The sequence below is a fragment of the Argopecten irradians genome, chromosome 6 (genome assembly GCF_041381155.1).
Source record: "Argopecten irradians isolate NY chromosome 6, Ai_NY, whole genome shotgun sequence".
Classification (NCBI taxonomy): Eukaryota; Metazoa; Mollusca; class Bivalvia; order Pectinida; family Pectinidae; genus Argopecten; species Argopecten irradians.
Window position 1 is genome coordinate 24,522,133 of NC_091139.1, and position 16,690 is coordinate 24,538,822.

At 35.6% G+C, this 16,690-nt stretch overlaps 1 protein-coding gene across 6 annotated transcripts in view; it reads right to left on the minus strand.

Moving 5' to 3' along the window:
* The window catches only part of LOC138325402 (eyes absent homolog 1-like), a 131,331-nt gene that overhangs the window by 5,335 nt on the left and 109,306 nt on the right, over window positions 1–16,690 (minus strand). For 5 of the 6 annotated variants that reach the window (XM_069271053.1, XM_069271055.1, XM_069271050.1 and 2 more), the window contains 3 exons: window positions 8,264–8,353; window positions 3,905–3,963; window positions 610–770 (listed from right to left, as the gene is read on the minus strand). In XM_069271053.1, the coding sequence (XP_069127154.1) occupies window positions 610–770; window positions 3,905–3,963; window positions 8,264–8,353 (310 nt within the window). Of the gene's footprint in view, window positions 1–397; window positions 553–609; window positions 771–3,904; window positions 3,964–8,263; window positions 8,354–16,690 lie in introns of all 6 variants that reach the window. The other variant, XM_069271051.1, reaches the window with a different exon arrangement.

Genomic DNA, 16,690 nt, shown 5'->3' on the forward strand with positions numbered 1-16,690 from the left:
TTTAGAAAAAAAAATCTGGGTCTTCAATGCATGCAATGATGGTCGTATAGATCTACAAGTATACAAATATTCATGATAAATGAACATTTTTTTTCTCTTATATTTAATGTTACACCAGCCCAATTTCAGATGAGTGAAATCTACTTTTGTTTTAACTATTGTATAAGAGAAAAGTAGCAATGATAAAATAGAGCTTTACAACTATGTCCATCCAAACTAAAATCAGACATCAATTTTTCAAAAATCTAGCATATTTCAAATATCCCATAGTCATTCTAAATCTAAAATAAGACCCAAATTGAAGGAATCAAGCGTTCTGATAGGACAGCGCGTTCAAACATCAAGTAGCATTCAACTAGACAGTTGTGATGGGTGAGAAATGATAGTAGAATCGTACCTCCTACATTATTTCTGTAACTATTATACATTTCCTTAATTCTTCTGTATCTAAAAGCTAGTTTTCTCATCCAATCCACTCCCCCTCGCATCCCTGCTAGTATACTGGGGTTCGTGGCCGCCGCATGAAACCCATCTGCCGCGAAGTTGTATGTGCTGAAGAGAGAGAGGGAGAAAAGCGGTGAAATACAATGATTCAGACATATATCCTACCTCCAACATTATTCTGGTAGCTACTATAGATCTCCTTCAGGCGACGGTATCTAAACGCCAGTTTCCTCATCCAGTCCACACCACCCCGCACGCCTGTCGCCAGACACAAGTTGGCGTTGGTCGCGGCGGCTCGGAAGCCGTCTGTTGCAAAGTTGTATGTACTGTTGGAAATAAAAACTTTTCTATTTAAAATGCTGTCTTGTTGCATCAATTTTCTTGGCAAAAACATAAACAACTGTAAAAAGGCAAAATCAAAATTACAATGACAGTGTTGAAAAATTTACTTATTTATCAAAAGAGAGAAATTGTTTCAAACTGAATGGGTTCAAGTAAACAAAGTTTAACCCTACACGGAGCTGCAAATAACAATTTATTTTTAATTTTAAGAAAAAAACAAAATGTCATATTTTGTTAATTTTTGAAAATTAGAAATGAAAATTGATGAGAAATTTAATTCATTCACATAATAAATTCCCTAATTTTTTTTTATAACTTTTTTAGCTCGTTTCATATTGTAACGAACCCTTAAAATGAAGTTTGTTTTTATCTGAAACGCTGCATTGATGTGGTAATATTTTATACATACAAAAGCCCGTACAGAAGAGCATTTATTATACTTTTATGACGCAAAACAAAATGATTTTGTATGAGTGAGATTTCTGTATAGGAATGAGGCTTTTGTAAAGGTTCTTATCTCAGACAAACATCTTTCTCTCTTGTTGTTCTGTGTTTTTTCCGCGATTTTAAATGTTCAATCTTTTATGCGACGTGGCTTTGTATGTACTGTTGATTCGTGAGCTTGATTAGACAGTCATTATGTGGGTTAGGAAGTTCATTAAGTGGATATATACTAATGTTTGGTGAGTTGTCAGTGTTTGAAATTGAGATTTCAACAGTACAAACATTACTTATGTCAAATCTATTTTGTCAGTTACATCAGAAATGAACAATGTGCATACATTTCTTTTATAGAATGGAATAAATGAGAGGTACTTTTAAATTTTCAGCACTACCTTATAATTACAATACAAAAAGGTACGTAATATTAATTCATTTAGGGAGGTTTTTATGCTGTAATATTTTCATCCGACTGTATCTTTTATAACATATAAGATATGATCATTTGATTCTTAAGTTATGTGTGTTTTTTGATGAAGAAATAAATCTTATATTCATTACATCAGAATGTCAGAAATCTAACAAATCCTTGGTAATATCATCAATTGATTTAGATTGTTGGGATGATCATGGTCAATTTACAGGTGGATGATCATGGTCAATTTACAGGTGGATGATCATGGTCAATTTACAGGTGGATGATCATGGTCAATTTACAGGTGGATGATCATGGTCAATTTACAGGGTGATTATATAATTATTTTATGAACATCAACATGCCTGTAGCTAAAGGGGGCTGGTAATATTAAGTTTACTGCAGTAACAATTTAATCACGCACATCAGTTCCTGTCCGTCATTGTCTATTTCACTGACGACGCCCCGCCCACTATATCAACCAGTAAATAGCCAACAAATTCTGAGAAGGAACTTGTGAAGGATAAAAACAGATAAAAAAGAAATAAAAAATATTAGCCGAGATTACAACATCTGCATAAAACCTGCTTGCATCTAAACCTGTAAAAATTCCACAAAAGAAAAGCCATAAAAAACAAGACATTTTGGAACGCTAAATCTGCTTATCAGTGCCGAGTCGACTTAGGGTTATCTGCCACTGCCCGTGATCTTTTGATGTGTTCGCATAGGGTACATTAGAAACTTGTGAAAGAATTAATCATAATTGCCGAGTTCTGTTCAGGCGAGGGGAAAAATGTTGTCTACATCGGACTTTGGGTACTAGATTTTGTAGTGGTATGATGGACGAGTTGAAGGGCTACGCTAAAGTATGCATACTTCCTACTCAGGCGTCTACCAACTCACAAAGGCAGTCAAGACGTTCAGGTATAGGGTTGTATCTTTAAAACACAAAAGGGGTCGGTATTGTCGGACTAGCTATCTCCATAAACCCGACAATTAGCCCACTCCTTCCTCTTACTTCCACTATAACTTATACCTCATCAACATGACAACAGAGCCTTTTTTCACCTTCTGCATTGATACATCTTCCTTTAATTTTTTTCTAAATGGATTTATTTGTTATTTATTTTGTCCCTTTCTATGTTCAATATTAATATATTTCCTCTCATTTTTCTTCTCAATGGATTTTTTTTTTTATATTTTCATTCGACCTGCAAATTATTTGGCTAAAGACAAAAAACACCCAATATTAAAATTACCATAATTTCTGTTTTTGGATATCTGAAAATGACTCAGCTGTTTCCCGACTCTTTTAAATCAAATTTCATATAAACATGTTTGTGTAATAACAATGCTGTTTTTTTTCTGAGAATATTTTATCAGTTTACCCGGAAGAAGACTGTAATTTTTTTTAATTTTTTTTTTTTAATTCTTGTGTAAACATGAAATCAATCTTTAATATTCTGTATGTATGTTAAACAAATAGGTCATGCAAATAACATTTATCTATTGACAATAAAATGGAAACAAAATCACTCTGTGAAATTAATAAATTTAGGATAGGCATTTAAACAATACATTTAATTAAAAATTAAACTGACGGAAAAATTGCCAAGCCATGCATCACATTAACACAAAAAACAGGATATATACATAAAACAGTTTGATCACTATCTATGTTTTCTCATAATTTATACATGAAATGAAAACATTAAAAAAACCAAACAAACAACAAAACTAACTAAATGAAAGAATCAGTAACCAATTCTTGGAATGGCTAAGAGAAATTAATTTCAGTACAAATTCAGCACAGAGTAAAAGAATATTTATATTAAACTTTTCTTTCTTATAACCGTCTTGGTTAGCAACTTTAGTAGAAGAATCACTTGTCAGAGCCTGTGTCTATTCTGGGTGGCGTAGCTGTAATAAGGAGGCTTTCAGGGCCGCGGGGTTCGACCATCCATCATATTCATGGTCTTCTAATGGCAGTCTTAGTACGCTGACATTTTCCATTAATACCCAACAGTAATATTACCAAACCTTCTAATCGCTTTAATCTATTATTCTATCATTTTCTTCACGTCCCGCAGTTTCCTTTCTTCTACCAGTGTAAACAAAAATTCAGTGGAAAATGATTAATATTCGGAGGAATGAGTTTTTTCTCTCTCTATCTCCCGTATATAAAGAGTGACATTTATTTGTTAGCGGTGCCGATACATCACTGAGGCATTCCGCTGTCTGTCATTGTTATGGACGACTTACCTAAGGTCTTGTCCATTGTCGTCCGAGGAAACGTCGTCTATATGGACTTGGTCACACTCCTGGAAAAACACAGATATAAATATTTATTCAAGAAGAATTTTTTTTTTTTTTTCAAATCTTAGCATTTGAATTTTTCCCTACTATACAATAAAATAACTTATTTTTTATAAGGCTATTAAAGGGGATATACACATCTGCAGTTGAAAAATCTGAATGAAAAAGAAATAAAAAATTTCATTTACAAAATATAACAACAAAATGCTGGCATACAAATAAACCCTTCTAAAGACGGTTGTAAACTGTTACCCAGCAGTGTGAATCTACAGATATTAAAAATTCTATTCATGTGCTCAAACATTTTTTGTGTCAGCTTGGTAGAGCATTGTCATTTTAATTTACCTTTAAACTGAATTTGTTTACGACTTGAATCTGTCACTTTTTGTGCAATATAAGAATCATTAATTCTTTAAATACGAACATAATTAAATGTCATGTGTCTCTAAATCACAACCATGTCACTTCACCATTTTGACCTTTTTAAGTTATTCTTTAATTTTCTACACAACAGACATTAAATAAATGAATAGAGTATAATATGAATCTCATAATATAGTACCTACTCCATCCGGACTGGAATTAGTTTTTAGGGCAGGAATAAAATGCTTACAAGAAGGTGTGACCTAAATATATATATCATACAGGTTTCTGAATTGGAAGGGTTTGTGAATTACACAGGATTCAGTTTGTACAGGTTTCCATAGTGATTTTATTGTGTCATTACAAAGGTTTTATACCAATCACCATCACATGTCCTATCCCAATGTATATAGCCAACCCCCTCTTTTCCTATTACCCCTTACACTATGTCACACTTCTACACTCATTCCCTACCCTTGCTGCCTCCCTCATCTCATTTCTACACTCTTAATATTACCACTACCCCATCACATTAACAGTCACATCTATCCTTTGCCCCTTTACACCCCTCCCCTAACTCTCTCCCCAACACATAAAGTGTCACACTTTCCCCTACCCCTGCCCCCTATAATTACCACTACCCCAACACATAAAGTGTCACACTTTCCCCTGCCCCCGCCCCCTATAATTACCACTACCCCAACACATAAAGTGTCACACTTTCCCCTACTCCTGCCCCATATAATTACCACTACCCCAACACATAAAGTGTCACACTTTCCCCTACCCCTGCCCCCTATAATTACCACTACCCCAACACATAAAGTATCACACTTTCCCCTGCCCCTGCCCCCTATAATTACCACTACCCCAACACATAAAGTGTCACACTTTCCCCTACCCCTGCCCCCTATAATTACCACTACCCCAACACATAAAGTATCACACTTTCCCCTCCCCTGCCCCCTATAATTACCACTACCCCACATAAAGTATCACACTTTCCCTCCCTGCCCCCTATAATTACCACTACCCCAACACATAAAGTATCACACTTTCCCCTGCCCCTGCCCCCTATAATTACCACTACCCCAACACATAAAGGGTCACACTTTCCCCTACCCCTGCCCCCTATAATTACCACTACCCCAACACATAAAGTATCACACTTTCCCCTGCCCCTGCCCCCTATAATTACCACTACCCCAACACATAAAGTGTCACACTTTCCCCTACCCCTGCCCCATATAATTACCACTACCCCAACACATAAAGTATCACACTTTCCCCTGCCCCCTATAATTACCACTACCCTAACACATAAAGTGTCACACTTTCCCCTACCCCTGCCCCCTATAATTACCACTACCCCAACACATAAAGTGTCACACTTTCCCCTACCCCTGCCCCCTATAATTACCACTACCCCAACACATAAAGTATCACACTTTCCCCTGCCCCCTATAATTACCACTACCCCAACACATAAAGTGTCACACTTTCCCCTACCCCTGCCCTCTATAATTACCACTACCCCAACACATAAAGTATCACACTTTCCCCTGCCCCCTATAATTACCACTACCCCAACACATAAAGTGTCACACTTTCCCCTACCCCTGCCCCCTATAATTACCACTATCCCAACACATAAAATGTCACACTTTCCCCTATTGTATTGTATATGGAGGTGACTACGCTAGGTCCAGTGAGCTACTATCTGGGATATAAATCTCAAATCTGTGATAAAATCAGCTTCCTCATCACTCTTAGTCGCCAAGACAATTTATAAGGTGGCCATAAATTCATTTCCATTTTTACACCCCAGAAAAGCATCAAATTATCTAAATTTCATGAGCAAAAAACAAATTCATAAAATTCTATTAGAATCCAGTAAAAAGCATCCAAGCATGCCCAAAAGTAATTTGTACACACAAATCTATCTCCTCAGATCTGGTATACAAACTTGTTAATACCGTACTATATGTGATTTAACAAGCTCAAAATTGAAACTTTCCTGCAGGCGAAATACGCAGTGATGTCTCGATGATGACGGTTGATTGCAGGCCATTTACTGTATGATATCTTGGAGCCCTGAAGGGCTGGAGTAGCTCCCCTGTGCCATGAGATTGTAAACATGAACAATTTATCCTTTAATTCTTTTATAACCCAACATTGACTGAAGCCTTCCCTGTGATGTACGGGCAGACAGTGGATTGTGAAAAAGACATGGAGGGAATTTAAATATTTTAATGATTTCTAGTGAAGGCGTCTTGGTATAGAAGGTCCCTGAGATTTCCGTAATTACACAATTACCAAAGGAATTCCCCCCTCCTTGTAAAGTTAAAATGCCTTTTTCAAACGCCAGAAATACCCCCTCCCACATCCTTTACAAAGAAAATAATTACCATGCTTCTGAAAGCACTGATCTAAAAAAAGTACAATGGCTGTTGATAAAACAGATACTACCTATACGGTGAATGATCGAACAAAAATGTCAAGAAACGACAGCTCACTTCGAACTATTTTTCACCTAATTTAAATAGTAACTGTTGGAAATATCAGACTGGTAAAAACATGTATCATAGGTATATAGCCTATAGCGCTGTCTGCCCAATTTTACTATGAAAACATGTTTGAAGAAAATTGATTGGGACATCGTAGCAGGGGTCTAAAAAATGTGTTTTATATATTTCAAATGATTTATTATCAGGACAGTTTTGCGGAATGTGAATTAGGGAAATGGTTTAAGCATGATGTGAACAGTCATGTATTCCAATTAATTAAAATTTGAATTAAATGTTTTGATAAAAATACCAAAATATAGAATAAAATGTGACCAATACTAAAAGCATTGTTAGTTTAATGCTAGAAACGTGTCTGCAAACATTCTTTCCCAAATTGTATTCCGTATAAATCTAAGAACTTGATGTATAACCAATTTTTTCAATAGACTTTGACTGTTACTAACATGATGAATCATTGAATAAAAATTTCTTACATTTTCATCGAAATATTGATGAAATAACAGAAACATTTTAAAATTTAGTGGATTATAAATTGATATAGATATTTTCAGGATATAAAAATCTTGAAAATGTTGATCATTTATCTTATACTTTTATATACATTTTTAATTGGGAACATTTTCATTCAATTCATGTACATATGCCAGAATTTCTGGGTTTCCAATCCATTGGTTCAAGGCTGGCACCTGTCTAGTTGATTCTGATGGTCAAAGATTGACACTGACCACCACAGTGTGATGCTATGGTCAAGCTTGGTCCTGCCACACTGGTCAGAGGATGTCCAGTCTCTCTGGACTGCCCAACCCTAACTCAATTTGGCCATAGAACCCTATGTACTTCATTAAATCATTCTGGCCATAGGTCACATTCTTGTGAAAATGCCAAAAGTTGACCAGCTGGGGATTTGGTCTGGTTTGGACTTGACCAAAAGGGAGTGACCACTTGGGACATGCTGTCCATTACCACATCACAGAAATTGGTAGATTTCTTATCAAACTAGCTTAGTGTCATATATAACACTTTATTAGTGAGATGATTGGCTCAATTAGGGTACAGGGGCTCCAGTGGGGAATGTTTGTATAATTAATTGAAATTGAATTTATGCTTGTTAGATTCCCTAGATAGTGGTTACATCTCTCAAAATGACAGCCCCCTAGGGACCCCACTGTTTCATTAATGCATTAAATGCAATCTGGAACCCCACTGGATCCCCATATAAAGATTGATTGATTAGTTTTAATCTGGATTTTTGAATATGTCAGATTCTGTTGATGTTTGAATAGAGGCCCGAAGAAGGGGATTTCGGCACTTGTGGTTGGCCAAACTGATTTAATTAGAAGTGATGATGCAAAAGTTTCAGAAAGATTTTTTTCTAAAAATAGAATAAACAAAATTAAACTATTGTCCTACTTACCTCTAAATCATTGAAAAATAAATGTGTATCTGCTAAATTGAATATCATCTCTTCCATACGAAGACCAAGTGAGACTGATGAAGGGGGGTCCTGTAACAGAAAATATATATACATGATCAAGATTAAATATCAAATTACCAAACAATGATATCTGAAACATTAAGTAAATATTTGAGAAAAAATGAAGATTTACTAAGGCATAAAATTTTTTACCACTACATAATATAAACACTTAAATACCTGTTAAGATATAGTGTACATATTGTCAGGCCTTCAATTTATTTATTTTAAGACCATAGTTTAAGGGGATTTTTTTTTTTTTTTTTTTAAATGCCTATAATGAAGCTGAGACTAATATTCTCCTACATATGTAGGTTCATTCTATTGACAAATCAATTCTTTTTAAAATTCTTTTTTAAAAATTTACAATCTGCTCTGATAATTTCATATGGAGAAAGACATGGGAGAATTCAAAGCCTCCTGACTACATGATTTTCTTTTTTATTTCACATGCAGAAAAAAAAAGAAATGCAGAAGACGTAATTATTTTGCCCTGCATGTAATTGTCATTGGTCGATGAGGACTAAACTGAAGGTGTAAGACCCCCCTATATCCCCACCCCCTCACTAATTATTTTCTTCTCTCTGTAATTATAATTACACAAAACCATTCAGCAGCAAAAAATTCAAAATCCGTAATTAAAGCTTCAGCAAACTATCAACAGTCTTAATTCAAATGTCACATTCACGATAATTCTGATTTGATCACCAGGCAAAGATTTATACAACGTTCAGCTCCTTATGATGGTTAAGTCAGCAAGGACAAAATTGAGAGAGCATTTGGTCTGTTAGCGTACGCCAGTCTCTGCTAATACACGCTCTGGGGGGAGAAAATGGCAGACAAATGAAGAAGGATGGCTTTGCTGTTAGGCTAAAGCTATAGGGGATTACAGAAAACTGTGTACCAATCTGAAATGTGGTTTTTCCTCAGCACTTGAGGGACCGGCTAAGATTGTTTCTTTGGCACAAAGATGTGGCCGTCTTGGGTATTAAAACAGTCACCGGTCAAGACACAGCAGAAGTGTGTATAAACTTTGATTGACTGGGAAAATCTAATTAGAGGAGATAATTCTCAGAAGACTCAGTAATGTCTGTAGAATAAATGTTACTCAATTATTTCAAGATTGATGCCACAGAGTGTGGGTTCTAATGGCCGACTGGATGGGGAGGGGGGAGGGGAGGAAAAGGAGGGCACTCATTGATGAAGGGAAATACCAACACCTTCTTGACTGACAGTCTGTCTCTTTCTAATGATGGCTGCATTTGCCAACCAAAACGTGACTAAAATGGGAGGTCTGAGGCCGATAGAACTGGGCAGGCATCGTGACAACTGTGACAAGTCCATCAGCCTCAAACACCTACCAGACCCAGACTGTTACAATTAACAGTTAAAGCTGTTTGGAAAACCACCAAAATCTATTTATAGTATAAACAGTTGTCATTAAGTTCTAATTATCTACTTAAAAGAAAACTTGATTGTATGGTAAGTATTCTTTGACTTCAGGTAATTAATAGTTTCCGTCTTGTTTGCAGTTACATTCTTGCTTGTAATTGCGATCAGTATTTGACTTTTGACTTTCTGGAATCATGATCTTTGAGACTTTTTAATGTATATGAATGTCACAACACAAATTGTCAACTACATTGAAGTAGATCATGGAGCGCCTTCTTTGTAACTGTAAACCTTATGATATACAAAGCATTTCAGGATTTGCATGCGGCACAGATTGAAACTGAATTTTGTTTTATCTTTCAGCTAATTTCTCCAATTTTCCGCATGTCAGTTTCACTAAACCGATTTGATCTTGATAGGGATCTCCACACTGCACTTCTGAGAGTCAGACTACCTTTGACCAATCAAATACAAGATCTCTCAACCTCTGCTGAAGTGAGAACAATCTGTTTGCCGTCACCAGCACAGTCAAAAGAAGAGTTTTATTCTAACATCTTTGTAACCAGACAAACTAGTTTTTCTCCAGAAATTCTCTGCCAAGTTAAACATGCTTTGCCCTGCCAATTTTGCTTTTCAATTAGCACAGTCATCCCTAGGGCCCTGTGTCAGTACTGAACCGTCTCTCCATCAGAAACACCAAATGAATTGGTTCTCCTGCAATCCAGAATGTAATCAACCATACAGCAGACTTTCATTGGTGAAAATCGTTGAAAATTTCATTAAACCCACAGAATAAATCGTCATTAATGTCAATGGGAGCTTCAAGTCAGGTCATAAGTCAAAACGTTGTTTAATATTTACATGGAATGATGTAAAAGGTCCATGGTTCTCTCCGAGTAAAAGCAGACGACCCGTGCTAGCATTCAGCGTCCATGTTTTGCGTCCATGGTAATGCATTAGAAACGAGCTGGGCAAAGCAAGCACACATAAAATGGCTTGTCTATACAGGGAACATAAAACTATTTCATCGATTATATCGGTGGTAAATAAACTATAGGAGAGATTAGTACCGTAAGCTTCTGCAGATGGACGGGCCTTATCATGGCAAGTATTGTAACACATCAATAACTATACAGTCCGTGAATGGCCGTCTGCTACGATTTACTACCCGACCTCAAAAACATTCAAGTCAAACAGAGCATTGATGAATGTTTAATACTTCTAAACATGAAAATAAACAGGAGTGAGGACAACCTTTTATGACCCAACTTAACTTTCGAAAGCATTAACATTGACAAAATTGTCCAAGAGAAAAGTCTCTTTATAGGACGAAATCAAAATGAAGTTGTCCACCAAGATAATGGCTTTTATCTTGGTGTAGTAAAGGTTTAGACATAGATATACTATGCCTTAATTTTTTTCCAAACCAGCATGTTCATTGATGTTAAGCAAGTATCCAGGACTTGCTAAAACACAGAAAAAAATAAATAAACAAAAACAAATGATTTCACAACTGAAATAAAAATTGAAATTGATTTATAGTTCAATGATTGTCATAAAGAAATTTAATTTCCAAACTCCAATAAATTTTTTGGTGAATGTTTTATTATATTTTCTAAAGGAAAAATCATAATTTGGAAAATTCTAATATGGCTTTCACACATTTGTTAAAATGTCGAAAGAATAATTACGATTTAAATGCTTTTATGGAACAATAAGTTAAAATGCCATTTCATCATTAGTCACCAAATGTCACAATATATCTTTTGATGCTCGGAGTAAAAGTGAAAGTTCCACCGAACAGACATGCGATTGTCTTCCCATACATAATAATAACGAAACAACTCTGTTTGGAAACGTTGAAAACGTCCCCGCTAGATGAGCTTAATTCACTTACAAGTCCCAAGCCTCAAGATTTTCCACCTAACAACTGCATTGCAGGCATTTTGGTTGCATTATTAAAAAGCCTTTATCGTTAACGGAGAAAGTTAAACACGACAAACTGTCTCAAATGGACCATTACGATATTGACACAATAAACAACTTTATTTCTGCAGAAATTGAATCAGGCTTTGGCTAAATCTGTTAATGAAAGCCTACTTGCACTGCAGTTTGTCCTGTTTCACTTCCAACGAATGGCATAAACAATCATTACTGGCCAATGCTTTTCTGCAAAACCTACTGAAAATCTAATTACTCATAAAAGCTTTGATGGCCAGCACACAGCGAATGTTCTCTAAATCTAATCAGCAAAGTGTGAAGATATTTATCTGCCTGTGTGCTACCCATATAAGGCACCTGTAAGCTACTTGAAGCTGGAATTAAGCCAATTAGAGCACAGAATGTGGGGCTTTATAAAATCTATTCAGGACAAGGGGAAAATATAGGATAAATACAGGTCAAACAAGGGATGTTTTACTTCTTGTCAACAGAAGTAAAAAACTCTTAATTTTATCTGATTTGTTCAACTATTCATTGTACCAATTCCAGAGTTTACTTTTAAACCTCTTAGACGCGACACCTAGGTCTGAAGTCAGTCAACATGGCTGTCTAATCAAAGGAAATGTTTACCAAAGGAAATTTCAAACATCTTCATATTTCCAACACAAAAGAAGTGTTAAGTATATTAGGATTTCTGTCGGCATTGCAGTAAATTAAACCGGCCATCAGGATTAGCAAATCGGTGTCCTTAAAATGCCACCGTTTCATCAAATGAACAATTAAACGGCCAAGAATTTGAAGGCTTAATTGACCTCCGCCATTGAGAAGTCTTTTGATCATATCTATATAAGGGAGCTGAAACTTAAGGCAAATTTGGAGGAGGAGTCAATTAAGTGGTACCTTAATCATTATTGAACAAATATTTAACATTAATTCCATTATAGCCATAAGTTTGTAGTTTTGTTTTTGATATTCAGAACCAGCCGTCTGATTTTAACCATTATGAATAAAATGTACAAATCTAAGACTTTTTTCTTGTCTCTCATCTTTTTACGAATAAAAGATTTTGAAATTAAAACAAGAACAATTTTTCTCAAATGAAAAAATGATACCCTTATCAACAATATACTATAAATAAATATATAAAGACTTATTATATATCTTATATAAAGGTTTTGCATTGAAATAAAAAAAAAAGTCATAACAAGAGTACTTTACATAATTATATTGAAGAAGTAATAGTTTAACAGAAGGCAAGAAAATCTATATTCTGGAGTACATTAACAGATTGTAATTAAATATTTGCTTAATGAATCTCATCAGCTAAGGAACCACTGCAGGGATACAATTCAATAAATGGTCTTAAAACTGCTCCTTCTTTTAATACCCCCTACCCTGGGTAAATACAGTCCCTAATGTGGTCCATCCCCTACATTGGGTAAATACAGTCCCTAATGTGGTCCACCCCCTACAATGGGTAAATACAGTCCCTAATGTGGCCCACCCCCTACCCTGGGTAAATACAGTCCCTAATGTGGCCCACCCCCTACCCTGGGTAAATAACATCTGGTTGAGTTTGACAGACAGCTAGATGACATTTTAACTTCCACTTTAGTACTGGCCATCAATGGAGGACTCTGTCAGACAAATTAACTGTTAGTTTGTTAAAGTTTACATTGGAGGAAACAGCCACCATGGTCAAAAGCTTGACCGTGACTGGCCATGGTTGACCTTACAATAGAGGTATAGTGGTCAGACTGGACACACTACAAAAGTCACAGATGTCAGCTTTGTATCACAAAACGGCTAATGTCCAGAGGTGGAGTGGACACAATGGTCAGTGTGGATTTAATGAACTGACCAGCCAGTCCATTGTCCATCCGTGGCACTAGAGGACACAAGCAATTTTATGGACAATTTCATCATAAAATTTCTAATTTCAATGTGAATAGAATTAATAATCTATCTCGGTGTGAATGTTACTGAAAATGATCAGGTAATGAGGTAGAAAGACAAAGGTAATGTCCCTAAGGCAGGCTGGCTGATGAGAAAACATTGGAAACTACAGACTCAATGACCGTTTACTAGCAGTCAGATACTCACAGTTCAAATGTCATTTATGTACAATGTGTGTCAAAAATCCCATATTTCCTTAAAAACGTACTTTGTGACGAGAGAATTGTCATAAAAAATCAAATCAACAAGAAATTGAAATTTGGCATCCAAATAGACTTGCATTCGAACCTTCATCATAAAAAATTTAAAGAAATAAGAAAGACAAACATTGATTTATGAAATGTTTTGATTATGAATACTGGTAGTTTTCTGATAGATTGAAGAAACCCTCCTCTCATTGTGTTCCGCAAGTAAAATTTTTTTTTTTTTATTTTGGTTTAGTTTCTTTTCCCACACTTTAAGATACACAGATAAGAAGTATTTTACACTTAGTCAAACCAATAAATGTAGACTTTTTTCAGCCCAATGTTTTTTTCCAAACTTGTTATACTCCTCACACATTTTTTATACTTTCCTTTATGTTAAACTAACACGTCTATTTCTACAGACCTACATACTTATCTCTGCATCTGACAGGCTTGTAGCACATGACAAAGACGAGGTTTTCACAAAGTGTTCAACTCCTCTTTAATCAATAAGTAAACAAATAGCAAACAAGACTGTATTGTTTGTGTAAATAGACGGCCATTTTGCAGTAACACTGACAAGGAAGAGCTGGCATATTTCAGGTCGACTTCAATCCTGTAATGTGACCTCGTTGAATTAGAAGGATAGAAAAATGGTGCAAATTCTGTCCGATGTTGTTTGATTTTGGGAATGTACTTGTAGCGGGTAGCAGCTGTTCAAGATCATTTTCTGTCACATGAAAAATACACAGCCCATGTTTAGCCCAAGTGTTTGTTTAGAAGAGATGAGGGGGAGATACAGAGGAGGGGGTAGTATGCAGATGGCAGGGGGCTCCCCATGGGGTCTAACAAATAAATAAATCCCTGCCATGCCAATTTCACAGAAAACTGGACACCAAATTTTATCTGAACCATTTAGGCTCTGGAATCCACCTAATAACACTGCTATTGATATAGAAAGGTCCAAGGACTTGACCCTCTTTTCAGCTGCCCCTAAAACTAGCCCCATCTGACCTGCCCCAAGAGGTGGCAGTCACGGTTTTCCTTGAGAAACATAACAAGATGATGTCCATCTCCAAGAGTTCATCAAACACATGATTAGCAGCTATCACAGTATCTCAACGGCTCCTTGTTGATAGTGGGTAGATAATCAGCCAATCAGACTTAGGGGCAGCCATCGCTTACACCACTGATGGGGCAAATGTCAAAATAATGTGACCAGTCTTTAGAATTCGGCAGAATACATGTGTACCTTTACTACCTTTCAGAATCAGTACAAAGTAATGAAACCTTTATCCTTTTCTGTAGAAGCCATAATACCTAATTCATCTGTATTATAACTATCTAAAGGTAACCCTTACATATATCTACCCCTTTCCAGCCAATGTGTTGCCCTCCCTATAATCCCTTCAATGCTATATCTACTCCTATGGAAGAATCCCTTTTATACAGCCCCTATATGTTAACATATTGATTCTTTACTTTTTTTCTTCAAGGTTGACTAAAATGTAAATACACCAACATAGTTCATTAAGTAAACACAGGTGATTGAGAAACAAGTTTATTTTAAATTCAGGTATTGTTCGTGAAATCTTTGAAATATGAAACCAAAATCTTGAACCATATTAAAAATTAATTTGGTTTCCTATTTACAATCATATATTGTAAAGTTAGCAGACTCTTATCTGCAAATCTCAAAAGAAAATTAAAATTGATCTTATGTAAATATGACATCACCATAAAGAATATTTCATCCCCAAAACTATTAAATAGACAATGTAAATAAAACTGGCATCTGTAAACACTAAACAACAGTTGCAAAACATAACAATTTTAATTATTCAACATTAAGGCAAAATAAATGCTTCTTGAATTTGATCATCAATCAAAATCTCTATTGTCTATTTAAAAAGCCGAAGTTATCAATCACCGGTTCTGAAATCTCCGACAATTGAATGCATCGGTTTTCTATAACTAACGTAAATCTTCCGCTAATTCGTTCCTTTCATAGTCCACCAGCGAAGTAATTTTTTCCACTGCAGTTTGTAGATAATCACCAATTCCAATTATCCATTTGTATGGGTTAAAAAACCGAGGATGGCTATCCACACAAAAGATCAAAGACTTTTTTGGAGTGCAACACAACCAAAGAAAACAAAAAGCATAATTTGTACGAACACAATTAGGTCATGTGATTGTATACAAACAGAGTGAGGAAGCTATGGTTTCCGTGGGCCACATTCCGAGCAACCACCCTGGTCATCAGGTTTTACCTGGCTCAGGAACAATAGCCAACAAAAAGCTTCGGTGTAAACTTCTCGCGGCAGAATGTACACTACGTGCACTTGACTCTAGCTAGTTCAAACGGTGTAGGACTTGTTTTTTCTAACAGCTTTTGAAATCTGCTGAACAAATCTTTTAAGATTTCATACTTCTTTTGTTGGAAAACATACACATCAAACGGACATGTCAAATTTTCAATAAACAGCTTTTAAATGATTTAAAAGAAACTTTAAAATAAATATTTGTTTGGTGTAATTCTAGTTAATTCTACAACATCTGAACAATATGCTATCAACAACAAGATGTAAATTTCAGGTTTTAAGGTTTTAAACATTCGTTTATGGGGAATGGTTTGTATACAAATTGCATTGATTGTCGTCATCTTGACCTTGCAAGTAACCTCAATGTCATATTGCTGGGAAACCTTTAAAATCTGCGCATGTCAAGCCATACGATGCTTGACAAAGCAATTCCAGAATAACTGTCATGGCTTCCACGTAAGGAATTAAACAAAATAAATCGAATCAATTAACAGCACTAGAATGTTTAATTAGAGAAATCTTCCAAATATCCTAACTTTCTTTATATCCATGGTGATGTCAATTTCAGT